This window comes from Prionailurus viverrinus, chromosome E2 (genome assembly GCF_022837055.1).
Source record: "Prionailurus viverrinus isolate Anna chromosome E2, UM_Priviv_1.0, whole genome shotgun sequence".
NCBI classification, from domain to species: Eukaryota; Metazoa; Chordata; class Mammalia; order Carnivora; family Felidae; genus Prionailurus; species Prionailurus viverrinus.
Genome location: NC_062575.1, coordinates 15156849 through 15184005, shown reverse-complemented (window position 1 = coordinate 15184005; position 27157 = coordinate 15156849). Strand labels below are relative to the sequence as shown.

The 27157-nt window shown below is 39.3% G+C and overlaps 1 protein-coding gene across 2 annotated transcripts in view; it reads left to right on the top strand.

Moving 5' to 3' along the window:
* Nucleotides 1–27157, top strand: part of PHLPP2 (PH domain and leucine rich repeat protein phosphatase 2) — an 81919-nt gene that overhangs the window by 33767 nt on the left and 20995 nt on the right. The window contains exons 4-12 of one of the 2 annotated variants that reach the window (XM_047835701.1): nucleotides 1478–1668; nucleotides 10721–10846; nucleotides 12139–12293; nucleotides 15326–15472; nucleotides 15851–16081; nucleotides 18009–18211; nucleotides 21367–21427; nucleotides 24878–24973; nucleotides 26989–27144. In XM_047835701.1, coding sequence (XP_047691657.1) covers nucleotides 1478–1668; nucleotides 10721–10846; nucleotides 12139–12293; nucleotides 15326–15472; nucleotides 15851–16081; nucleotides 18009–18211; nucleotides 21367–21427; nucleotides 24878–24973; nucleotides 26989–27144 — 1366 coding nt within the window. The remainder of the gene's footprint in view (nucleotides 1–1477; nucleotides 1669–10720; nucleotides 10847–12138; nucleotides 12294–15325; nucleotides 15473–15850; nucleotides 16082–18008; nucleotides 18212–21366; nucleotides 21428–24877; nucleotides 24974–26988; nucleotides 27145–27157) is intronic. The other variant, XM_047835702.1, reaches the window with a different exon arrangement.

Here is a 27157-nt window from a genome sequence, read left to right as displayed (position 1 = left end):
ACATAATAACTCTTGGGCACACAGAAATGGGAGAATCGCTGAACTGAAGGAATTCTACAGTTGAGACTGAGAGGGTATGGGAGAAAACTTGAATGCTTTTGTAGCTTTGAAAAGAACAATAAAGAGGGTGGAGTTGAAGACTGAGAAGAGAGAAGAGAAATTCTCGGAGAAAGGTGGGGTTTAGAATATAGATGAAAGGCCTGGCCTCACATAGAAGGAGAAATGGCTCTCGGGTAGGGCTAGTGTTAGCATACAAAGTTTGAGACCTTTTTTTTTTTTCAAATGTTTTTATTTATTTTTAAGAGAGACAGAGACAGAGACAGAGCACAAGCTGGGGAGGGGCAGAGAGAGAGGGAGACACAGAATCCGAAGCAAGCTCCAGGCTGTGAGCTGTCAACACAGAGCCCGACGCAGGGGTTGAACCCATGAACTGCAAGATCATGACCTCAGATTGACCTCAGGCCCCATTTCCTCAGATAATATGTGGGAAACACACAGTTAAAGGGGCATGATGCACAGGTTCCATAATCAATTGTGTAATAATATCAGGTACGGTCTAATTTTCTCTATTCCCACTTTATTGCTCTTTGCAATATCTCATACTAGTGCTGCTCCTGTTTGTTCCTTTGTAGAGTTACTTGTCTGTTTTTAGCTGTGCTTTAATCAACAACCTGTCTGCTCTCATAATGTGCTGTTTTGTGCACTATATCTCAGCTTTACGAAGATTTCTGTTGGGGAGGGAGCATACTAAAAAAGAAAGATCTTGTATGATATGAGCTTCTGCTACCGTGATTGGGATAGTTGACTGAAATATCAGCCCTAAGCTTTTCTGCACAAGAAGCAGGAAAATGGAGCAATGTGTACAGAAGTAGAGTGCTTCCATAGTTATTTATTTCTTCCTTCTAGAATAGACTCGTCTCAACAGTAGTGGCTGTCATTTACTCAGTACTTCTTTTGTTACCTAAAACTATGCTCCGTACTTTAAATTAATTATCTTAATTTTTTCATAATGAAATTCTAAAGATAAGTAGTATTAAGATCCAAACTGTATAAATGAGGAAAGTTAATCTCAGTGAAATTAAGTAGTTCAAAGAAACAAAAGTAAGTGGCAGAACTAGGATTTGAACTCAGGTTTACGTGTCTGGCCCCAGGTCTATGATCTTAGTCACTTTGCCATTTTGCTTTTCTCTGTGTTCATGGGAAATAGGACTGTGTTAGAAGAATTAATAATGGCATCCAAAATAAAATCTTGTTCTTAGCCCCAAATTCACAATACTCCCGTTGTATAACTTCAGTGATGGGTAACATTTTATGACTGAGATCTTATTTTTAATACTTATATTGCTTGGTCACTTAAATCTGTAAACAAGGTTGCTGTGTATTGACACACAATACTTTCTTTTTCCCTTATAGTAGTCTTATACTAGTTTAATTGTGCCTTCTGGATTTTTTTTCTTTCGTTTTGTTTTCTTTTCAGAAAAACCATGCCAGATGGATCATCTGGATCGAATCCTTCTGTCTGGTATCTATAATGTACGCAAGGGAAAGACCCAGCTGCATAAGTGGGCTGAACGCCTAGTTGTTCTCTGTGGTACCTGCCTCATCGTTTCCTCAGTAAAAGATTGTCAAACTGGAAAGATGCACATTTTGCCTTTGGTTGGGGGAAAGGTAAGACTCGTAAAAATGGAATTATTCTTCTTTTGTTTGATCTTCTTCATTAAAATCACATATGCTTTTCAGCACTTTCCTCACATCTTTTTATTTTTTTATTTTTATTTTATTTTTTTTGAAGATTTATTTGTTTAGCTAATTTCCACACCCAACATGGGGCTTGAACTCATGACCCCAAGATCAAGAGTTGCATGCTCTACTAACTGAGCCAGCCAAGCGCCCCTCCCCACATCATTTTAAAGAAGCAAGTATGAGCATGTGTAAATATTACACTGTAGAGGCATCTGGGTGGCTCAGTTGGTTGAACGTCTGTCTGACTCTTGATTTTGGTTCAGGTCATGATCCCAGGGTCATGGGATTGAGTCCCCTCTTGGGCTCTGTGCTGAGCAAGGAGCCTGCTTAAGATTCCCTCTCTCCATCTGTCCCTCTCTCCTGCTTACACTCGTGCTCTCTCAAATTAAAATTTAAAAATTAAAAAAAGTGCAATTGCACTATATCCAAGGGATACAGGTGTGCTATTTTGAAGGGGCACATGCACCCCAATGTTTTATAGCAGCACTATCAACAATAGTCAAAGTATAGAAAGAGCCCAAATGTCCATCAACAGGTGAATGGATAAAGAAGATGTGGTGTACATACATACATACACACAATGGAGTATTACTCGGCAATCAAAAAGAATGAAATCCTGCCATTTGCAACCATGTGGATGGAGCTAGAGGTATTATGCTAAGCAAAATTAGCTAGTCAGAGAAAGACAGATACCACGTATGACTTCACTCATATGTGGAATTTAAGATACAAAACAGATGGACATAAGGGAAGAGAAGCAAAAATAATACAAAAACAGGGAGGGGAACAAAACATAAGAGACTCTTTTTTTTTTTTTTTTTTTAATTTTTTTAATGTTTATTTATTATTGAGAGACAGAGCATGAGCAGGGGAGGAGTAGAGAGAGGTAGAATCTGAAGCAGGCTCCAGGGTCTTTGGAGCCCGATGCAGGGCTCTATGTTGCTTTGTTTTTGTTTTTTGTAAATTCTGTAGGATTTTCTTTTCTTTTTTTTTTAAATGTTTATTTTTGAGATGGAGAGAGACAGAGCATGAGCAGGCGAGGGGCAGAGAGAGGAGGAGACACAGAATCCGAAGCAGGCTCCAGGCTATGAGCTGTCAGCACAGAGCCCGACGCTCTGGGCTCGAACCCACAAACTGCGAGATTGTGACCTGAGCCAAAGTCGGACACCTAACCCAACTGAGCTACCCAGGCGCCCCAGGAGACTCTTAAATACAGAGAACAAACTGACGGTTGCTGGAGGGGTTGTGCTGGGGGATGGGCTAAATGAGTAAGGGGCATTAGGAAGGACACTTGTTTGGATGAGCACTGGATGTTATAGGTAGTGGATGAATCACTGAAATCTACTACTGAAATGATTATAGCACTATATGCTAACTTGGATATGAATTTAAAAGTTTAAAAAAATTAAATAAATAAACATTAAAAAAATTAAAATTAAAACTAAAAAAATTAAAACTAATAAAATTAAATTAAAAAAAATTTTTTTAAAGATTGCATTACAGGGGCGCCTGGGTGGCTCGGTCGGTTAAAGCATCCAACTTTGGCTCATGTCATGATCTCACGGTCCGTGAGTTCGAGCCCCGCGTCGGGCTCTGTGCTGACAGCTCAGAGCCTGGAGCCTGTTTCTTATTCTTTGTCTCCCTCTCTCTCTGCCCCTCCCCTGTTCATGCTCTGTCTCTCTCTGTCTCAAAAATAAGTAAACGTTAAAAAAAAATTAAAAAAAAAAAAGATTGCATTACAACGTTGTTTTTTAGAGTTGTTAGGTCCGGAAGAAGCCTACTCAGCCTAATTTAAGCATAAAACTGGTTTATTTACATCACAGATTCTCTGGGAGGTCAAAAGGTATCCATACCACAAATTTCTTTTCTTCTTTTCTTTTCTTTTCTTTTCTTTTCTTTTCTTTTCTTTTCTTTTCCTTTTCTTTTTTTTTCTTTTCTTTTTCTTTTCTCTTCTCTTCTCTTCTCTTCTCTTTTTAAAATATTTATTTTTTTTTGAGAGAGCACAAGCAGGGGAGGGCAGAGAGAGAGAGAAGGAGACACAGAATATGAAGCACACTCCACGCTCTGACCTGTCAGCACAGAGCCCAACGTGGGGCTTGAACTCCAGAACTGTGAGATCATGAACTGAGCTGAAGTCAGACGCTCAACTGACTGAGCCACACAGGTGCCCCCATACCCCAAATTCTGCTGCAGAACCCATTTGTTGATGATACCTCTGCCTCCACTGCGAGGCACTGGATGCTGCCATCGGTAACGCCTGGGTAGATCGAGGATGCTGCCCTGCCAGCTTCCCGCCAGCATCCATTCCTTAAACAGATTGTCTCCAGCTTCTCCTTTTCCCTCATTTATACTAAAATTCAGAGTCTGGGATGGTCACAAGCCCCTCTCCAGCAGCCAGGAAAGCACACTATTTCTTGTCTGTACTAGAGAATTCCCCACCCTGGGCAAGGAGTTCAGCTGCAAGTCCATCAGACTGACAGGTGACTGGAAACAGATATATTAACATTTATATGAAGCTATACCTCATTTTGTTTCTTTTATTTTTGATTTTGAATATCATAAAACCGTCTGAATTTGAGAGAGCTTCCAGACAAAACTTAGTGAATTCATGCGTTGAAACACCCAATCTGCTCCAGATACACAATACATCATCTATATATAGATAAAATATATATATTCAAAAGGTAAATATACAGTTTTAAATATACAATATTCAAAAGGCACAGTTGGGCTTAGGAATGTAGAATAGAAGTGCATGTGGTGAAATGGTCTGAATCTGAGGGCCTGCTGGGTTCTGGGCCTGAAAGGTTGTGGCAGCCCAAATGTGTAGCTCCTCTAAGTATTTGGGTTTAAAAGTCCTCTACTTATGAGGGGAACCTGGCCCAGGCTTAAGTAAGAGATGAGTGGTATTCTGCCCCTGAAGGACTGCTGGAAAAAACAAAAACAAAACAGCCCAAAACTGCTGTTAACCACTGACTGGAACCAAGTCTTGTTGCTATTGTCCTAGAGAGGTGGAATGACCCATTTATGTGGCCCATAACCAGGAAATGAATAAGCTGCCACTAAATGAATGTGTATACTTCAGTATCAACCAGGAGGCAGAAACCTACCACTTAGCAATATAAGACCTGGTTCTGGTCTTGGGGGCTGAAGGACAGAATGAAGAAAATAGGTTAAAAAAAAATGCCCCCGCCCACCAGAAAGGAAGAGAGAGAGAGAGAAAGAAAGGAAGGAAGAGAAAGAAAGAGGGAGGGAGGGTGGGAGGAAGGAAGGAAAGAAGGAAGAAGGAGGAAAGATGGAAGGAAGAAAGAAAAAAGAATACAAGGGAAAGTAAATTCAAAGGGAAGTTTTAAGAAATAAGAAACAATGAGTGCAGACACTGATAAAATAACGATGGTAAAGTTAATATTAATTGTAAGAAGTTTAAACTTTTTCTATATTTTAAATATAAATTTAAACTACTAAAGCTCAAACTACCCTGAGTGATATTTAAGATGTGGTGGTATGTTTAATAAGTAACATGTGATACAGTCTTGGAATAAGAGGATAGAAACACCAAATAACGTTTAACTTCATTAGAAAAAAAAGTGTGAATTAAAAAATTTTAAGGACAGCCACTAAAAAAAGTAAAGTGGGAAAGGGGCCTCTGGGTGGCTCAGTCAGTTAAGCATCGAACATAGGCTCAGGTCATGAACTCACAGTTCGTGGGTTCAAGCCCTGCATCGGACTCTGTGCTGACAGCTCAGAGCCTGGAGCCTGCTTCAGATCTGTGTCTCCCTCTGTCTCTGTTCCTCCCCCACTTGTACTCTGTCTCTCTTTCTTACTCTCTCTCTCAAAAAATAAAGGTTAAAAGAAAAAGTAGAGTGGAAAAAGAGAATATAAAAAGTTCTTTGATGCCGGGCACCTAGGTGGCTCAGTCAGTTAAGCATCTGACTTCATTTCAGGTCATTATCTCACAGTTTGTGAGTTTGAGCCCCACTTTGGTCTCTGCATTGACAGCTCAGAGCCTGGAGCCTACTTCAGATTCTATTTCCCTCTCTCTCTGCCTCTCCCCTGCTCATGTTCTCTCTTTCTCAAAAACAAATATTAAAAAAAAAAAAAAATTCTGTAATGCTAAAAGAAGACAGAAAAAGAGTGGAGAAAAAGGAACACAATGATTAGCATGGTAAATTATCACAAATTATAGTGATAGAGGGGTACCTGGGTGGCTAAGTCGGTTGAGTCCAACTTTGGCTCAGGTCATGATCTCACGGTTCATGGGTTTGGACCCCGCATCAGGCTCTGTGCTGATAGCTCAGAGCCTGAAGCCTGCTTCAGATTCTTTGTCTTCTTTTCTCTCTGCTTCTCCCCCACTCATGCTCTGTCTCTCTCAAAAATAAATATTTTAAAAAAAACCCACAAATTTTAGTGATAGAAACATATCTAAATATATCAATATTCATAATAATTGTGATTGTTAGATTCTTATTTGAAATCTTAGTACTTGCTGTTTATAAGAGACATACCTAACAATTAGAATGTTGAATGTGAAGTGGTGGGAAAATTATGCTAGTCTAATAACAACCAAAAGAAAATCGGTGTGGTTATATTAACATCAGACAAAATACTTTTATGAAAGTTTATATGGAACAAAGGACTTGTCTACAGGATATATAAAGAACTTTTACAACACAGTGGTAGGAAGACAAATAACGTAGTAAAAACTCAGCAAAAGATTGGAGCATATCCTTTACCAGTGAAGATATACACATGGCAAATAGACACATAAAAAGATTCTCACCATCATTAGTCATTAGGGAAATGCAAATTAATATCACAGTGAGATACTGCACACCACTAGAATGACTAAAAATCAAAAGACTGATGAGTACCAGATTTAGCAAGATGAGGAACAACTGGATTGCTTATGTCATTGGTAGGAGTACAGTCTCTTTGAAAGACAGTTTTTTATTTCTTGTAAACTTAAACATATGTATATCAGATGACCCAGCTTTTCTCCAAGGTATTGGGAAATGAACACATATCTTTACAAAGGCTTGAAGTGAATGTTCGTCACAGCGTTATTCATAATTGTCAAAACTAGAAACAAGCCAAATGTTCATTGACTACTGGTGAATTGATAAACACAGGAGTTATGTCCACACAATGGAATACTAGTAAGCACTAAAAAGGAATGAACTGCCGACACTTTCCAAAACAAAGATCAGTCTCAAAAGCATTATTTTAAGTGAAAGAAGCCAGGTACAAAAAAGTCTGTTTATTGTATGATTCTATCATATGAAATTCTAAAAAAAGACAACTATAGTGATAGAAAACAGGCACTTGCCTGGGTGCAGAGGGGAAGGGATTGATTACAGAAAAGCACAAAGGGAAGTATTGGGGGTGATGGGCTTATACAGCTGTATTCATTTATAAAAGCTTATTAAATTATTCACTTAGAATCTGTGAAGTAAAAAAAATCACAAAGTTTATTAAAATTATATGTCAATAAAACTAATATCTAAAAAAAGACTTTGGTGCAAAAGAATTAGTAGGTATAAAGAGGCTCATTCCAAAAGGATGAAAGGAACATTTCATGATGAATATAATAATTCTGAAGTTGTACATGTGTTATGATGTAGTCTTAATATATATAATGCAAAAATTAACATAATTAGATAAATTGACAAATTAACTTCCAGTGGGAGATTTACAATCGTTTCTCAATATTTGACATTATATAAAAAAAAAAATTTGACATTATATGAGTATATTATTGTTCTGTGTCAAATATCCTGTAATAAAATATTTAAAAGATTATTCTGAAACAGTCATTAATATCTATTCTTCATTTCAGTAAGATCCTTTATTTTGACACAGACTCATTCACTTGCCTTGATTTATTACTAATAAAAAGCAGTCCTATTGTGATCATTGCAATTGAATGTTATGAATATTATGTAATTTTATTTGGATCTTTTTAATATGATTCTCTTTCGCTTAAAGTATTATCATGTTTCTGCCATTGGATTCAATCTTTACTTGGCACCAGAAACCTAATGATTTACGAGTATAATTTGGAAGTTCCCAGCTGACTCACCAAGATTCAGTACCTATGACATATCAAAATAACATGTCAGAGAAAGATATAAGTGGTTTCATAACTACAAAGGCTTTATCTTCTTCAAAGCTATGTGAGGTAGGTTGTTGGAGTTTTGGGGGAGAATTGTTTTGATGAGAACTGCTGTTGTGCAGTGAATCTTTATTACCACCCCAAATGGGAACAGAGAAGGTTTCTGCCTGTTTCCTCAACCCTAGTGAAAGAGGTTGCAACAGGACTCAAGAGAGCTTGATACGGATCCCCTACAGTAAGGGAAACATAGTGGACTGGTGTCCTGCCTTCTGACCAAGGAGTCTTGAGGACAAGAGATGAGTTACCAATGCAGCCAGGTAGCTTAAGAGCCTGACTCATGCATTGGGATCATCATGTGCTCCTTGGGTTTGTTAGTATGTGACCCAGAAGGGTTGAGAGAAAGTGAGAACCAGTGGGTGGATAGGTGGAAAAATGGATGAGTGGGTGGATTCTCTTAGATCTTATCTAGCAGGGCCACCCAGAGGGGCAAATAGGCTTCCCTGGAGGACAGGCTGTAAATGGACCACCAGATTCCTTCATGTCTGGGAGGGCATAGTCAACTACTGGAATAATATGCATTAGCCAGGTCAAGGGATCTGTAACTAAGAACTCATCCATTGTTTGGCTTGAGGTGGGGGTAACCAAAAGAATCCTTAAAAGGCCCCATTGAGGAAAAACCTCCCTTTAAAATCTGTTAGGCCTGGAGACTGCAAAGTCAGGTTATGACTCTGCTTGTCTAGTAAGAACCTTTGAGCTTTTATCTTTCCTGTCCTTCCTATCTACTTCAACCCTGGAGGGGGTAAAAAATGGCATCTAGTCCAGTACTTAGTAGGTACGGAAAGAGAGTCCAAAAAGCAGGCTAGGTCACCCTTTGTAGGCAGGCAGCTACCTCCATTGTGCCCCAGGATAGGGGAAGGGTTGGAACTGTCGTATCTTTGCAATGGAAACATTGGCTCTTATCCTGTGGGTCTAGAGACTCTCCTGTTGCGAAACATGGGATGCTTTCTTGCATCACAGGCACTTGTACTTGCTCTTGCCCTGCATGGAATGCTCCTCCCCCAGGAGGTTTTCATGCCTTGACCCCCTTAGGGTCTTTGCTCACATGTTACCTCAGCCGAGTCCTTCCTTTACTGACCTGTTCATAACTCAGACCACCCACTCTGTCCTCCAAGCTTTTCCCCTGCTTTATTTTTCTTGATGTTACATCTTACATATTATATCATGCTATGCTATGTCACCATTTTGGTGTTAGAGTGTCTTTCCGCAAGTCTAAACCCCACTTAGAGTAGGCGCTTTGTTGTTTTCTCCTCTGCTTGTCCCAGCATGCAGAACAGTACAATGTATTTTTTCAGCTAATATTTCATTACCAAATTGAGACTGGGTTGTGACTTAAAGAATAATTAATACATTTACTTACGATTATGCCCGAGTCCTATTCCTTCAACATAGTTGCTGAATAAGTTATTCCTTTGCTTTTTTAATTTTTTAATTTTTATTTTTTTATTAAAAAAAAATTTTTTTTAACGTTTATTTATTTTTGAGACAGAGAGAGACAGAGCATGAATGGGGGAGGGTCAGAGAGAGAGGGAGACACAGAATCTGAAACAGGCTCCAGGCTCTGAGCTGTCAGCACAGAGCCCGACACAGGGCTCGAACTCATGGACCGCGAGATCATGACCTGAGCCGAAGTCAGATGCTTAACCGACTGAGCCACCCAGGCGCCCCTCCTTTGCTTTTTTTAAACAGCTTGATTGAGATTTAATTCATGTACCATATAATTCACCCATATAAAGTGTACAGTTCAGTGGCTTTTAGTGTATTCACTGTTTTGTGACCATCACCACATCACCCTGAAAAGAAACCCTGCACTTCTTAGCCATCATCTCTCCATTTCTTCCCTAGTCCTGGGCACCTACTAATCTACTTTCTGTCTGTACAGATTTGCTGATTCTGAAGACTTCATATAAATGGAATCATACAGTATATGGTTGTGACTTTCACTTCACATAATCTTTTCAAGGTTCATATAGTGTGCAGCAATATCTTCTGTTTATGGCTAAATAATATTCCACTGAAATATACCACATTCAGTGTTTATACGCATACCTGTTGATGGATGGACATTTAGGTTGTTTCTCCTTTTGGGCTATTATGAATAGTGCTGCTCTAATTCATGTGTAAGTTTTTGTATAAATGTATGTTTTGAGTTCTCTTGAGTGTATATGTAGGAGTGGAATTGCTGGGCCACATGGTAACTCTATGTTCAACCTTTTGAGGAATTGCCAGACTGGTTTCCAGAGTGGCTGAACCATTTTACGTTCCCACTGCAGTGTATGAGGGATCCAGAACCTGCTAATACTTGTTATCCAACATTTGTTATTTTCTATTTTTAACTTTAGCCCTCCTAGTGTATGTGATGTGGTGTCTTTCAATTTTGATTTACATTTATCTAATAAGTAATGATGTTGAACATTTCATGTTATTATTGGTCATGTCTCAAGTCTTCTTTGGAGAAACATCTGATCAGATCTTTTGCCCCATTAAAAAAAAATTTTTTTAATGTTTATTTTTTGAGAAGAAACAGAATGTGAGCAGGGGAGGGGCAGAGAGAGAGGGAGACACAGAATCTGAAGCAGGTTCCAGGCTCTGAGCTGTCAGCACAGAGCCCAACGTGCGGCTCGAACTCACGAGCTGTGAGATCATGACCCGAGCTGAAGTCAGACGTTTAACCGACTGAGCCACCCAGGCGCCTCTCTTTTGCCCCATTTAAAAAAGTTGACTTATTTTTCTTGTTACTGTCCTTTGCTCTCTGACTAGGATTTTTTTTTTGTCTTGGTCCTGGTTTCCTTGCCTCCTCCTCCTCAGGTGGAAGAAGTGAAGCGACGGCAGCACTCCCTTGCATTCAGCTCAGCTGGAGCCCAGGCTCAGACCTATCATGTCAGCTTTGAGACACTGGCTGAGTGCCAGAGATGGCAGCGACAAGCGTCCAAGGTGATAAGCTGTCAAATGTCCTGATGTGATAAGAATGTAAAAGCCCAACGGAAATGTATCTTGAAGCTGAACTCACTCCAAAGAGAGTGAATTGTAATTCTTAGGTATCTTCCTTTAGGCTCCTCTAAGTTTATAATGAATGAAATAATAGAATTCCACCCGGTCCTTACCTTATTATTTATGTTTGCATAGTACAAAATGTATTCAAACATGTTTTCAGGTGCATTTTACCTTTATACCATCTCTGAGAAGAATTGAGACACAATAAGGTTCAAATCACTTTCCCTCCACCACTGTGGTCAGGGATAGATGGAGCCATTCCCTAATTCCTAGACTAGTCCTTCTTGGTCTGAATATATTTAGTACAGCTGTGATGAACCACTTTAAATTTGAACTTATTATGGGACATGACCTGTGATCCTGTTACAAACCATTGTTCTGCTATGCTGAGGATAATTAGCTTTTCAGCATAATTTCTGCTTTTTAATCTTTAAAGATGCAGTGCCCTAAAATTGTATTGCAGTTTCCAAATTTTCTTGTTCTCCCAGCTATCTTTGCAGAATTTTAGCACATTTTTCTTTGTGGAACTAAGTAGTTGCATAAAGTATTGTTTTAGTATAATGAGATGCCATAAAACATGAATAACTTTTCTAGTGATTTTGTTTGGTTTTTAGACCAATTTTCACAACCTATCTTTTATTAGCAGACTATTATAGAAATAAAAACTTGTTTTGGTTTTATTGAATTTTATGTACTTCTATTGTAGTGGTAATGAAATCTGTTCTGAATAAACTAATCTCAGTTTTAAATAGCTATTCCATTCTTTTGACCTTATAACAGAAGTTAATATTTTTTGAGTACCTTTTGCATACTAAGCAGTGTGCTGTGTGCTGAATTTATTTTATCCTCACAACAGATGAAGAAACTGCACTAGTAAGTAGCAGAGCCTGTGGGTACAAAAGGCCATGGCTTTCAATATCACACAGCCTGCCAAAGTTTTGTATAGTTATTTTGAATCATCTTATCTTCTTGCATGAAATGTTAACTTTTCCCCTTTATGATTTTTTTTTTCCTTTTACTTACATTGTGTGTTTCAAGCAGCTTAATGGTTTTAGGAAAAAGGAAAAATGAACTGGTTTTTATAAATGAGTAATTGGATCTCATTACCTTTTTTTCTTTCCAATTGTTAAAATTAGCACTTTTTTTATAAATGGCATTCCTTCCTTTGCTGGGTGAGAGACATTTGTTCTGCTGCTCTAGCTGAGATGGCTCTTCTCCTTGACCCTATTCAGGTGGTGTCCCAGCGAATCAGCACCGTCGACCTCTCGTGTTACAGCCTTGAGGAGGTTCCTGAGCATCTCTTCTACAGTCAAGATATCACCTACCTCAACTTGCGACACAACTTCATGCAGCTGGAAAGACCAGGGGGCCTTGACACTCTCTACAGGTATGTGGAGAATAGGTTTCCAGAATAACTTACTCAAACCAAATCGTGATCACTGTCTTAGTTGTACCTGAAGGTGAGCATGCTTAACATCATACACATATTTGAAAATTTTCTCTATTTTGAAAAACAGTAGAATTTTTATTTATGCTTTATTTATGCTGTTTTCTTTTTTTTTTAAGTTTATTTATTTTGAGAGAGAGAGCATGTGCACACAAGTGAGGAAGGGGCACGGAGAGAGAATGTCAAGCAGGCTCCACACTGTCAGTGCAGAGCCTGACACAGGGCTTGATCTTACAAGCTGTGAGATCATGACCTGAGCCAAAATCAAGAGTCATTCGCTTAACCTACTGAGTCACCCAGGCGCCCCTATTTATGCAGTTTTCTTACTCCCCCTTTCCCTCCATAAGACAGGAGATAGATGCAAATATTCTGTTACGGAGGCCACAGTGTGCTGCCATTGAGCTAAACAATCTTGTTATATAATTCACTGATAGTGACGCCTGATCTGAAGCCAGGGTAAATTGAGAGATTGAGTGTATGGCAAGTTTTTGAATCCTAAGTATCAAAGTTAAATAACTTAAAGGAAATAGGCCTAATTTCAAGAATTCCACTCCCAGTGTGGGACTTTTATCTTTGTTGTGTGCCTATTAACACTAGCTTCTAAGCCTTAGACAACTATGAAACTTCTCCCCTCTGATAAAAGAACCATTCCACTCCTTAGGGACTATGGCCCATATATTTTCCATCTTTGTTAGAATATATTCCCCATTCCCTCCCTCCACCCACGTTACCACCCTCCTCCCTTTGAAAATGGATGGAAGAGGATTGCTTGGGTGGCTCAGTTGGTTGAGTGTCTGACATCAGCTCAGGTCATGATTTACAGTTTGTGAGTTTGAGCCCCACATCAGGCTTGCTACTCTCAGTGCAGAGCCTACTTTAGATCTTCTTTCCCCTCTCTCTCTGTCCCTCCCCCACTTTTGCTCTCACTCTCATAAATAAATAAAACATTAAAAAAATTTTTTTAAGTAAATATTTGATATAACTAATTGTCTGGGCTTGTGAGCAAGGGAGAAATTGGACATTAAAGAATTCAGATTACATGGTGATTAGAAAGATAATACACATTGAAAGTACGTATTTTAGGGACACCTGAATGGCTCAGTCAGTTACATATCTGACTCTTGATCTTGACTTGGGTCTTCATCTCACAGTCGTGGGTTTGGGCCCTGTGTTGGGCTCCGTGCTGGGCATGAGGCCTACTTTAAAAAAAAAAAAAAAAAAAAAAGTACATATTTTACTTAATAATAATATTTCTAAAATAATTTTGAGAAAGCACTGTATTTTTATCTCATCTGATGTGTTTTACAAAGTTTTTTTGATTTAAGCCTATATTTAGTAATGAGATAATACTTTTAATTATATTGTTATGTAAAAACAATACAAGCTATCATTTTAAGTGAGTTTCTAGCATTTACTAGTGTTTTCTTCTGAGTTGCTGTGAAAATAGGGTTTTATCTAATTTGAGGGCTGTATTAGGAATTCTCAAGTCAAGGCACCAAGCCAAAGGAACAGTTAGTACTCAAGGTCAGGACAATTGGAAATCAAAAGTTGAAAATTTGGAAGAGTGACTCAAATCTAGGAGCAGGTGATACGGATCGGTATCATGGAAAACACCACCTCAGCCTTACCTTCTTGGACTAGTGTAATCATAAGTATAATATTCCTAAGTAGAATTAGCAGAGTGATTCCTTTAGATCCAGTTTATGATGATATTATCTCTAGTTAAGATGGCATAGATACTTTTATTTCTAGGAACAAAACAGAAGCATTAAAAATTACTATTTCATGGGGGTGCCTGGGTGGCACAGTCGGTTAAGCGTCCGACTTCAGCCAGGTCACGACCTCGCGGTCCGTGAGTTCGAGCCCCGCGTCGGGCTCTGGGCTGATGGCTCAGAGCCTGGAGCCTGTTTCCGATTTTGTGTCTCCCTCTCTCTCTGCCCCTCCCCCGTTCATGCTCTGTCTCTCTCTGTCTCAAAAATAAATAAACGTTAAAAAAATTTAAAAAAAAATTACTATTTCATGTTCTCTGTTAGATCCTATTACAGTAAAACTCCATTAATACATACATACTTTAAAGCTCTAAGTGTCCCGTTCATTTCAAGTGATATTTGAGCCAATATAAATTTCACAATGGGGGCGCCTGGGTGGCGCAGTCGGTTAAGCGACCGACTTCAGCCAGGTCACGACCTCGCGGTCTGGGAGTTCGAGCCCCGCGTCGGGCTCTGGGCTGATGGCTCAGAGCCTGGAGCCTGTTTCCGATTCTGTGTCTCCCTCTCTCTCTGCCCCTCCCCCGTTCATGCTCTGTCTCTCTCTGTCCCAAAAAAATAAATACAAGTTGAAAAAAAAAAAATTAAAAAAAAATTTCACAATGTAAAAAGAAGTTGCTTATAATGGGATTTGATGTACATATTTGTTAGCTATTCCTGTGTGCGTTGATGAATTGTTATAAAATTTTATATATTGCATGTAGAAATTTCATAAAGGAAGAGGTTTTAAGCATATCAATAGGACTTTGATATGAGATTTTCTTTAAAATTTTCTCTGTTTTTAAGGAGAAGAGAGAAGAACTCCCATTGCACTAGACCTGATTTCCTTCATTGTATGGTCCCAGTGTTAGGCATCTTAGTGTCTGTGCTGTACTCAATGTTTGGCAGGTAGTGAGTGCTCAACAGATATTTGTGGAACAAATTCTGCAGTGGACATCTAAAATGATGGCTAGGGTGCCTGGGTGGCTCAGTCGGTTAAGTGTCTGAGTTTGGCGCAGGTCATGGTCTCACGGTCCATGAGTTCGAGCCCTGCATCAGGCTCTGTGCTGACAGCTCAGAGCCTGAATCCTATTTCAGATTCTGTGTCTCCCTCCCTCTATGCCCCTCCCCCACTCACGCTGTCTCTCAAAAATAAACATTAAAAAAATTTTTTTTTAATAGATGTCTTTTTCATTCAGCAGTATAATTTGTACCTTTGCTTTTTAGATTTTCTCAGCTGAAGGGCCTGAACTTGTCCCACAATAAACTTGGGTTGTTTCCTGTATTGTTATGTGAGATTTCTACCCTGACTGAGCTCAACCTCTCCTGTAATGGATTTCATGACCTACCAAGTCAGATTGGCAATCTGCTAAAGTAAGTATCTGACTTTTGCTAGACTCATTTTTACTTGCAGAGTAAGGAGCTTGTCTGGCATTTGGAATGAAGGTAGTCCCATGAGCTCTTGCAGTGAAATTAATCATGCAAGTCTGAGGATTCTAGTCAGCAGCAGTTACTTGCAGCAGTAACTAGTTATTAGTCCCTCAGTTTCAATAGCAGAGGTTCTGACTATTGTTGATGTTGGAGGGACCATCCATGTCAGTTATGTGTATTTCATTGAGTCTCTATAGATAGGGTATTTTATTATTATTGGATTCATAATAAATTAGTGATGTATGTCAGAATCCATATTTCTAGTTCTTTTCATTCCAATTAAAACCTTTCATAAAGTCTTGTTTTGTTTTCTTCCTGCAGTCTTCAAACCCTCTGTGTTGATGGCAACTTTCTGACAACTTTACCTGAGGAGTTGGGAAATCTGCAACAGCTTTCTTCCCTGGGAATTTCCTTCAACAACTTTAGTCATATTCCTGAGGTTTATGAGAAACTCACTATGTTAGATAAAGTAGTTATGGCGGGAAATCACCTGGAAGTCCTAAACCTTGGGGTGCTGAATAGGATGAGCCATATCAAACATGTGGATTTAAGGTGAGGCCATTTTTCACCATGCCTTCTTCTGGGTGGACCTCTGATGTCCTTTTACGTTTTCTCTTTATAAAGACTTCTCTAAAACATTTTCCAAGCTGTAGTAAAGCTTCAGTTTTCACTCAGTAGCAGAGAGATTATGAGTGAGGTAGGTATACCATGTGATAGACACTTTTACATTACCTTTGACAAAGGTTGTTCTGAGTTACCCTCCCAGCAACATTTTGTAAGAATTCCCATTTCTACACATCCTTGTCAATGTTGGATCTTAGCAGCCTTTTTCTTTATTGTCAGAGTAGTGGGAGAAAATAATACTTCATTGTTTTAATCAGTATTTATTTACTTATGAGTGAGGTTGAGCATCTTTAACAAAAAAATTTTTTTAATGTTTATTTATTGTTGAGAGAGAGACAGAATGTAAGTGGGGGAGGGGCAGAGAGAGAGAGAGGGAGACACAGAATCAGAAGCATGTTCCAGGCTCTGAGCTGTCAGCACAGAGCCCAACACGAATGGGCCTTGAACTCATGAACCATGAGATCATGGCCTGAGCTGAAGTTGGATGCTTAACCGACTGAGCCACCCAGATGTCCCCGAGCATCGTTTTAATATGCTTATTGGTAATTTGTATTTTTCTTAAACTTGACCATTTTTTATTGAATCATTGGGTTTCTTCTTGATACCCATTATATTAGATTTTAAATGTTAAAGGTTTTCCTATGAATTTTTTATGAGTTTTATTTTCTAGTTATAATATTTTCCTAAAGAAAGCTGATAAAAGACACATACACATAAAAGACACACATACACATAGTGTAAATGTCTGTCACTTACACTAAGCCATTGATGTCCCTTGTAAGAAAATAGTAACAGAGGGGCGTCTGGGTGGCTCAGTCAGTTGAGCATCCGACTTTGGTTCAGGTCATGATCTCACGGTTCATGGGTTCGAGCCCTGCGTCCAGCTTTGTGCTGACAGCTTGGAGCCTGGAGCCTGCTTCGGATTCTGTGTCTGCCTCTCTTTCTGCCCCTCCCCCACTCATGTCTGTGTCTCTTTCTCAATAAATAAACATTAAAAAAATAGTTAACAGAAAAGTGTATTGAAATACCAGAAAATGAGAACATGGCTACGTGCACTAAATCCTATACTTGGGTAGAAGAGAACCAAGAAGCCATTTTCTATAATTTGCCCTTGAACTACTCCATATAGATACAGATTATTTTCCTCTCTAGTAATTAATGAAATGTGAATCTTAGCATAAGAGAGAGTAGGCAGAGCAACGGGAGAAAGTATGGCTGCTTCCTCTTGGTCTCTACATGGTGCACTACGACTGCTTTGCTGCTCATTAACCCAGAAGGTTATGTTCATCTTATTGTTCATTTGGTGTGCTTCTTCGTGCCTACCTAACTTTATTATGTCTTTGGATGTAAGTTTTTAAGTAATTGTTTGTAGGCATGATCCCTCTTCCCTCTCTATTTAATTTGTATATGTATTTGCAAGTCTGGATTGCCTAACTTAGTTCATAAAGAAAGAACTCAAGGTACAAGCTCTTCAGGGTTATTAATACCTTGCAAGCCAAAGCAAGTAGTGAAATTTTTTAGTTGTTTAGAAAAGAAAGAGATCATACCTCTTTTCTTTTTTTTTTTTTAATTTTTTTTTTAAATGTTTATTTATTTTTGAGACAGAGAGAGACAGAGCATGAACGGGGGAGGGGCAGAGAGAGAGGGAGACACAGAATTGGAAGCAGGCTCCAGGTTCTGAGCCATCAGCCCAGAGCCCGACGCGGGGCTCGAACTCACGAACCGTGAGATCGTGACCTGAGCTGAAGTCGGTCGCTCAACCGACTGAGCCACCCAGGCGCCCCCATACCTCTTTTCTTTTGATAAGCACATTTAGTAGAATTTATTTCTAATGATTTCCTTATTCTCTATTAAGGATGAACCATTTGAAAACTGTAGTTACTGAAAATCTGGAGGGAAATAAATACATCACCCACATGGATTTGCGGGACAATCAACTGGCTGACTTAGATCTCAACTCCTTATGTAGCTTGGAGCAGCTGCATTGTGAGCGGAACCAACTGAGAGAGCTGACACTCAGTGGCTTCTCCCTTCGAACTCTGTACGCCAGTTCGAACAGTGAGTTCTCCATCCAGCCTCCTATTTTTTTCTCTTGTAGCTCGCAGTCAAGAGCTTTCTAAGAACAGTGGCATCTGTGATGTTCCTCAGCCAGTCTGCAAAGTGTGGTTTGAGGTTCATGGAGACCAGCTTTGTCTTTTAAGTTTGTTTTTAAGTTGGCTGAGATAAGCATGAAAAGGCATTGCAGACTACTTTGAGATTCCCTAAGTGAGTATAATCAGAGGCATTTTGCAAAATAACAAGGTAGGAGGGTGGGCAAGCATGTTCAAAACAGAATATCAGGAATAGCCTAAAACAAAGATTGGTAAACTACAGCCCAAGTGCTAAATCTGGCCCAGCACCTGTTTTTATATGGCCCATGGGGAATGAGTTTTCACATTTTTTAAGTAAATTTAAAAAAAAATCAAAAGAAGAATAATTTTGACTTGGGAAAGTTATATGAAACTCAAATATCAGTGATACATCAATAAATAAAATTTGATTGGAAGATACCCACATTCATTTGTTTACATATCACTGCATGATTGAGTAGTTGTAAGAGACATGGTATGGCCTGCAAAGCCTAAAGCATTTATTAAATATTTAGTCCTTTACAGAAAAAGTTTGCCCATCTCTAGTCCAAAACTTTGTACTGCCTCAGTTCTAGAATGAGAAGCCCCTTATTTCAGTAGTGATTTGCTCCAGGAATACTTGTATTTGTCATATTATTTTTATGGAAAGTTCTTTTTTTTTTTTTTTTTTTTTAAGTTTACTTATTTATTTTGAGAGCAAGAGAGCACACACGATGCGGGGAGGGACAGAGAGAGGGAGAAAGGGAATCCTAAACAGGCTCCACGCTGACAGCACAAAGCATGACACGGGGCTCAAACTCATGAGCTGTCAAATAATGACCTGAGCCTCAATCAAGAGTCAGATGCTTAACAAACTGAGCCACCCAGGTGCCCCAGAGTTCTTTACCAAGGAAATTATAATTACATTTCCTGTGTTTCAGGAAGGATGGGAAAAGATGTTCAGTATCACTAAGTGCCAGAGAAATGCAAATTTTGATAATTCCGTTTTACGCTCATCAAATTAAAAATTCCCACCAAGCACTATTGAAGATATGGAGAAGCAGCAGCTCTCATATACTGCCAGTAAGAGGGTCATTTGGTAAAGCCATTTTGCAAAGCACTATAACAGTGTTCAGAGAAGTCAAAGATACATGTAGTGCATATTCTGCCAGGTGCTCTGCTTGGAATATCTCCCAGAGACACCCGCATGTACCCATGAGATGTGTACTGGAGTGTTTCTCACGGCGTTGTTTGTTATGGTGAAAAAATATATATTACTCTTGATAGGAAAATGTATACACTAAACAGTGACATGTTTATACAATAGAATACTGCACAGCAGTGGAAATGAATGTCCTAAAGCTTTGTGTATTAATATGGATAAATCTTAGAAACATTGTTTTAGCAAAAAAAAAAAATGCATAAGTATATGTATGTACACCAAGATAGTTGTATCAAATTTCAAACACACAGAAAAGTTGTTTCCTTAGCTCTGTGTTTACCAGAGAATATAAAAGATCCATGGGAATGATAAAATATTCAGGATGATATTTACCTCTTGGTATGTGCAGTGTTTTAATTCTTGAAAAAGTCTGAAGCTTATAGACAGAATTTGAATATTTGTTAAAAGTTGGATGATGGGTGAAAGAGTGTTCATTATTATATTCTCTTTTCTGTATCCCTAAAATACATTATTAAAATAAAAGATAGTTATAGACTTCTCTTTTCACTGCCTTTTATCATGTTAGAGAAATTTCAACTTGTAGCGTAGATTAATTGCTTGGGTCAAAACAATGTCAAAGCTGATGAGTATCGACTTGTGCAAGTTCTAGATATTCTTGTGAGATGGTAGTCGGTCTTTTGTTGTGGAAATGTTTACTATTAGCCCTATTCTGTGTTCTGAATGTATCTAGAGAATGAATGAGTGGCCCTGCTAGAAAAGACCTCATAGGCATAAATGCTGTCTTCGGTAATTGGGATTCTGTCACAGAGCTGTACCAAACGGGGCTTGTTTGAAGTTAGCCGCTCTGTTTACAGAAAGAATCCTTAAGTTCTTAACCTGGAAAAATTCACACCAACACTTGCAGTTCTGATGTCCCAAAAGTAAAGAACTCAGCTTCACAAAAGAATTATCCAAGTGATCAGTTAGTATAGGAAAAGGCACTTGACCCCACTGATCATCGGCGATGTTCACATTGAAACCCCAGTGTGACACCACTACACACCTATCAGAATGACTAGAATAGTCCTTGAAAATCACTGAAAATACTAGTTGTACATTGGTCAACCACTCTGGAAAACTGTGTGGAATTATCTACTAAAGCTGAACGTGTACTCAGTAACCCCAAAGTGGAAGAAGAGACTTAAATGCCCACCAGCTCTAAAATGGGTCCATAAATTGTGGTATAATTACATAAAGAATTTTATATGGCCATGAGAATGTATGAACTACAGCCCTAGGCAGTAATAGGAACAAATGTCACAGGCACAATGTAGAGTAAATAAAGCCAGAGAAAGCATTATGCAGACTGTGCATGTATATTTATGTGGATAGGCAAAAGCCATCTGTGGTATTGGGAGTTGGGGGTGGGGAGGGAGGTTGCCCTGGTGGACAGTGACCAAAACAGGGAAACGGGAGTGAATTTCAGGGCAGCGGGTAATATGCTGTTTCTTGATCTGGGTACTGGTTACCCTATTGTGTTCTGTTTGTAAAAATCAATTGATCTATACACTTAAGCTTGTTGTACTTTTCTGTATGTATGTTTTTTACTTTAATTAAAAGATACTGCCCGTAAAAATCCAATTATTAAATTTTTTTTTTTTTAAGTTAGAAAGCTAAGTAGTCACAGCTAACATTTAGCAACTTCCTGTGCTGTGTGAGTCCAGACCAGTACACAAGATCCTTTAATCAGTTGTTTCATTTGGGTTTCAAATCAGGTAAAGTTAGTCAGTGTCAGTTACCCAGCTTTTTGTCTTTAGTTCATCTCAGGAGATGACATCAGTTTTTTCTCTGGTGATTTCACTAAACCACTTTGCTGTTGTTTACTCTCTCAGTTACTTTCTTCTTTGGAGAGTATCACTAACACCTGTTTGTTTTTTGATTAGGGCTGACAGCAGTGAATGTCTATCCAGTACCCAGTCAACTCACTTCTCTAGAACTTTCCCGGTGAGTGTGTCTCATGAGAGTGGTGCTTGTTTGATTCTTAATATTTAAGAGATGGATGTGGATACTTTGGTGGTTGAGGTGTAAGACATCTAAATACATGAAAATATTTGGATAGCCTGGAGAAGGGAGAAAGAATGAGTGGAGAAATACTTTTAATGGCTGTACCATCTATTTAAAGGGAAAGTCCTCTTGAAACAGAAAGATGCCTGTGAAATATTCTTAAAAAGTCTGCAGATTTAGAATGAGATGCAAACAAAGGAAACCTTTTATCCCCTTCATGGCAGTGATTTCCTTTTTGCTGTCTGGAATCAGAGAACTCGTCTTGGTTTTATGTTTACAATTTTATTTTCTTTTTTGATATTCTTATGACCCATGTTGGTCTTATGTTCAGAGAGATATTAATTATATTCAGGATCATCTTATTACTTCCATTTGTGGACAAGAACAGATATAACTAAGGTTTTGCTTTCTTTCCTTCATTTTTAACACTGTTCATTCAGGAATCAGTGGCTGAGTTTTAGGGCCTAGTGGAGAGTGTGACAGTCAAGCCAGCAGTGACAGGGCAGCATCGTAAGTGTGTGATTATAGATGACAGAGCAGGTAGAAGGGGCAGTGGACGGGGTCCTATACGTATGGCCAGGATTGTTGTAAAGATTAAATGAGGTAATAAATGCAAAATATTACCATGGTGCCTGGCATAAAATAGTCTTTCGGGGGAATATTAGCTGCTATATAACTAGGTTTCTTTTTGTTGTTTTTTTTATTATCATTATTATTAAGCTGTTGTTTTGGATTCCCTCCCATCCATTTCTTTCTTTCATACCTTTACAGCAAAACCCCAGCATGGATCAACACTAAGATTTACCTTCTCCTCTGAGTTTCATCATTACCAAAGAAAATCATATGGACACCACTGTAAATTCACAGTTTCCAACCTTATCAGTGCCCTGGGCATTGGCTCCACATTGTCCAACTTCCCTCACCCTCACCTGCGCTAGCCCCAACTCCTTCACTCTAGAGCTTAACTTCCCACTTGATCGAGAAAGTAGACCATCTTGGGTGATCTCCCTGAGCGTCCCATCACTTTTCTTAAATTCATGTAATTCATATCCATTCTCAGTTTCTTTCTCTATTCAAGGCCAGTCCATCCTCTGGGCCTGGGATGGCGTCCACTCTGCTGCTCTGGACCTTGCTCTGTAGTCACCACTTCCTCACCTCTTGTGTGTGTTCACTGTCTTTTTTTTCTTAGTCTGTACACACACTCAATCTCCTCTGTCTTAACAGAGTCTGCTCTATCTTGCAGCCCTTCTAGATGCTATCTATTTCTTCTCATCTCCTTTTTGTCCAAATTTCTCAGTAAGTATTTTCATTTGTTGGCTGGGTTTCCTTGGTTCTCATTTGTTTATCCCACCACAGCTTGCTTTGGACCTTCTCCTGTGGAACTTTCCTATATTGACACTGTTAATCTTGCTCTTTTCTTCAAACATCCTTCCTCAGTTGGCTCACATGATCTCATTTTTTTCATGCCACTTCGACCACTCCTGTCCCTTGCGTACTTTTCTTCCTCAGCTAGCCTTTTACAGGTCACTTATTCCAGGTCTGTCCTCACTTCCTGCTTTCTTACTTGACGGTCTCATCTATTCCAGTGATTTCGGCTACACTTCGGTATCAGCGTCACCTGGATTGCCAGCCCACACCTCTTCTTCCAGCCTCAGACCCATGTATCCAGTTTTACATTAGACATTTTTGACCTACCTGTCTCCAACTACCTCAAATATGTGCAAAATGAAACTCTGTATCCACTCCTCCAGCCCTGCCTTAGCTTGTTGTCTTGTGTCTGTTTCAGCTTTTGGCATTATTGTAAGATAGTCATTTCAGATGGACACCACTCGAGACTCACATATCCAGCCTCATTTGGAGCCTCCCACTCCTTTCTCTGGATATGATTTTCTCCCTGGCAGTCTAGATGAGAAGCCTGAAAGTCATTTTTTATTCTTCCCTCTGCTCTACTCCCATGTCTAATTCATCTCCAAGTTGTTTTGATTTTTGCCTCCTAAGTATTTTTGGAATCCCTCCCCTCCCTTCCATATGTATCACCACCCAGTTAGGCCCATGTCATTTCTTGTCTGGAATTCTGTAACGGCTTCCTGATTGTTCTTCCTTTTACTGATATGAGCACCTCAGTCAGACCTCTGTGTGTACACAGAGTAAACTATTTAAAGTACAGCACTGGGGTGCCTGGGTGGCTCAGTCAGTTAAGTTTCTGACTCTTGATTTTGGCTCAGGTCATGATCTCACAGTTCGTGGGTTTGAGCCCCGTGTTGGGCTCTGCGCTGACAGCATGGAGCCTGCTTGGGATCCTCTCTCTCCCCCTTTCTCTCTCCCCTTCCCCACTCATGTGTACATGCTCGCTCTCTCTCTCTCTCTCTCTCTCTCTCTCTCTCAAAATAAATAAATACAAGACTGTGTTCCCCACTGCTTACAAACCCTTCAGTGATTCCCCTGTACCTGCAGGATAAAGTCACAAACTTCTAGATGTGATTTAGGTCTTTCCGGCTTTGTTTCTTACCATTTGGCTCTGTATTTGCTGCTCTGGGATCACCAGACTGCTTATTATTCCCCACATACGTCATGCCATTTCCTTTCTTGTTTCTGCTCTAGTTCATGTTGTCACCTCTTGCTTGGTTTGTCCTCCTCATCTCGGGTCATTGTACAACATTCTTCAAATTCCAACCCAGATGTCATATTTCTTGGGGAGTTTGCCCTGATCCATGTCAAGCAAAGTGCTCCCTTCACTTAGCCATCGTAACAGTATCTGAGTTTCTCCTACAGTGCCAACTTCTTTCTGCCTTGAGTTGATCTATCAATCAGTAGGTACTTTGAGCCTTAGCGAAGCTAAGTAGCATCTGAAAATGGAATTCCTTTTACTGAGTATCTGCCCGGTGCTCTACTAAATGCTTGAGTTCAAATTCTAAATGATTTGCAGCCTTCCCCCACCACTTGTCTTTTGTCACTACTTCCTTACTTCTATTCATTTGGTTCATTTTCTCCAGAATTTCTTTCTCTTCTCCTTCATTCATTCATTACCTGTGGAAATCCTTCTCATCTTGAAAGTTTGTTTAAAATGCCACTCTTTTCATTGTCTTTCCTCATCTCTCTTTCATCTCACTACTTGTGTGCTTTCCTACTGCTCATAGGCTTTGTGTCTTCTTTGAGGAGGTAAAATAATTGATCTAATATAATGCATGTTTCTGTCTTTGTCTGTCTGTCTTTCTGTCAACAGCATTCATTGAGCACTTAGTATTATATTCCAGGTAATGCACTAGGAATGCCTTGGGGCCCGTGCTCCTGCCTGCAAGGAGCTCAAGGGCTGGTTAACAGATACATTACAGACTAGTGAAAAGAGTTCCACACATCATCAGCAGCACTGCCTTTAATTATTTTCTGTAGAAACCTGCTGGAGTGTGTCCCTGATTGGGCCTGTGAAGCAAAGAAGATGGAGATACTAGATGTGAGCTGTAATCTTCTGACGGAGGTTCCCATGAGGTATGTGTGTGTTAACATATGTATGCATTAATATATACATGTCCGTATGTATGTATAATTATTTTCCTAGATTTGTGTTGCCTTTCAAAGGTACTTTCATCTGTTTGTTCAGTAGGTATTGAGTACCTGTCTAGTGCAGGGCTAATACATGTTAGCCTTACATATTACTTACATAATAGTAATGGCTAATGCACAGTCTTGGCCTGCACGGAACTTGGTAAGTGGATAGTTGGGGTAAACTTGTGCACAGATAACTGTGATAAAGTGTAACAAGGGTCACTGGCATAGATCAGCGATCTGATTGTGCTAATAGATCATTTGTATTGGATAAGTTTTATGAACTGAATAATGTTCTAAGACCTTCACGTTTATTATTTAATCCTTTAACCACCTTATTAGATAGACGCCATTATTCTCATCTTACAAATGAGAAAACGAAGGCTTTTTGTGGTTAGGTAACTTGTCCAAGGCAACACTTAACTAGGAAATGATGGGAACCGACATTTCAATGTAGTCGTTCTTATTCCAAAGTCTTCACTCTTCGTCATTACACTGTATAAATAAAATGCATTGAGGAGGGCACCTTTTGGGATGAGCACTGGGTGTTGTATGGAAACCAATTTGACAATAAATTTCATATTTAAAAAAATAAATAAAATAAAATGCTTTAGAAATTAACAACTTTGAACAGTTAGAGAATGCTTCATGAGAGAATTGCATATTTGAGTTGACCTTTACAAGATGGTGAGATTTCTGTATGTGGAGGGGGAGAGAGGGAAATGCTGGGGCTGAGGGGATGATATATTCAATAGCACTGAGATGTAAAATGTGTGCTTATCACCTAGTGGAGTCTTTAAAGTAAACTGGAGGCTTACAGCATGGTAGGTGTGAATGCAGCCTTTGGAATCAGACCTTCGTTCAAGTCCTGATGTTCATGTAAATGGACCCATGCAGTTCATATCCATGAATTAATAGTTGAAGTGGCCTAGCACGTTTTAAGTGATAGTAGTAGTTTTTGTTATAATAAATTTTGTTGATTATAATCAGTTACAGTTGATCCTTGAACAATGGGGTGTCCTGACCCCTGCACAGTTGAAAATCCATGTGTAACTTTTGACTTCTCCCAGAACTTAACTACTAAGAGCCTACTGTATACTGGAAACTTTACTGATAACATAACATCATATTTTGTGTGTTGTATGTATTAGATACTATATTCTTAAAATGAGAAAAGAAAAATCTCATTAAAATCCTAAGGAGGGGGCACCTGGGTGGTTCAGTCAGTTGTGCGTCTGACTTTGGCTCAGGTCATGATCTCACGTCTTGTGAGTTCGAGTCCCGCATTGGGCTCTATGCTGACACCTCAGAGCCCGGAGCCTGCTTTGGATTCTGTGTCTCCCTCTCTTCTGCCCCTCCCCCGCTCGTGCAGTGTCCCTCTCTCCCCTTCAAAAGTAAACATTGAAAAAAAGAAAAGAAAATCCTAAGGAACAGCAGGTATACTGTTCTGCATACACACACACAGACACAGACACACACACACACACACACACACACACACACACAAACACACATGTGTGTGTTTGTGTGTGTGTGTGTGTGTGTGTGTGTGTGTGTGTGTGTGTGTATAAAACCTGCATGTAAATGGACCCATGCAGTTCATATCCATTTTGTTCAAGGATAAACTGTGTATTAATAAACTGAATTTTTGGTGCTGTCTAAACTTAAAATGTAAGTCAGTTTATTCTAGAGATTGCTTTTTTTGTTTAGGTCTATTCTGTGCTGTTTGCTTTCATTAAGTCACCTTTTCCCAGAATGGCCTTAATGACTTACTGGTGGGAGGTGGGTAAGCATATGGTCATGGCCGCTTTGTTGGCTCAAGTGCCTACCGGTGATTAGACTGTCTAGAAAAATATGTTTCTATTAGTTTACTGATTTCAGTGAAATAGCCAAGGGCAGACTCAGAAAAAATGATTTAAGTAAGTTTTTTATTTGTTTCTTTGTACTGTTCCCCTTAGAATTCTTAGTAGCTTGAGTCTTAGAAAACTGATGCTGGGGCACAACCAGGTACAGAGCCTGCCAGCCCTGGTGGACCACATCCCTCTTGAGGTGCTGGATATTCAGCATAACTTACTCACCAGGCTGCCAGATACTCTCTTCTCCAAGGCCTTAAAGTAAGTATTATAA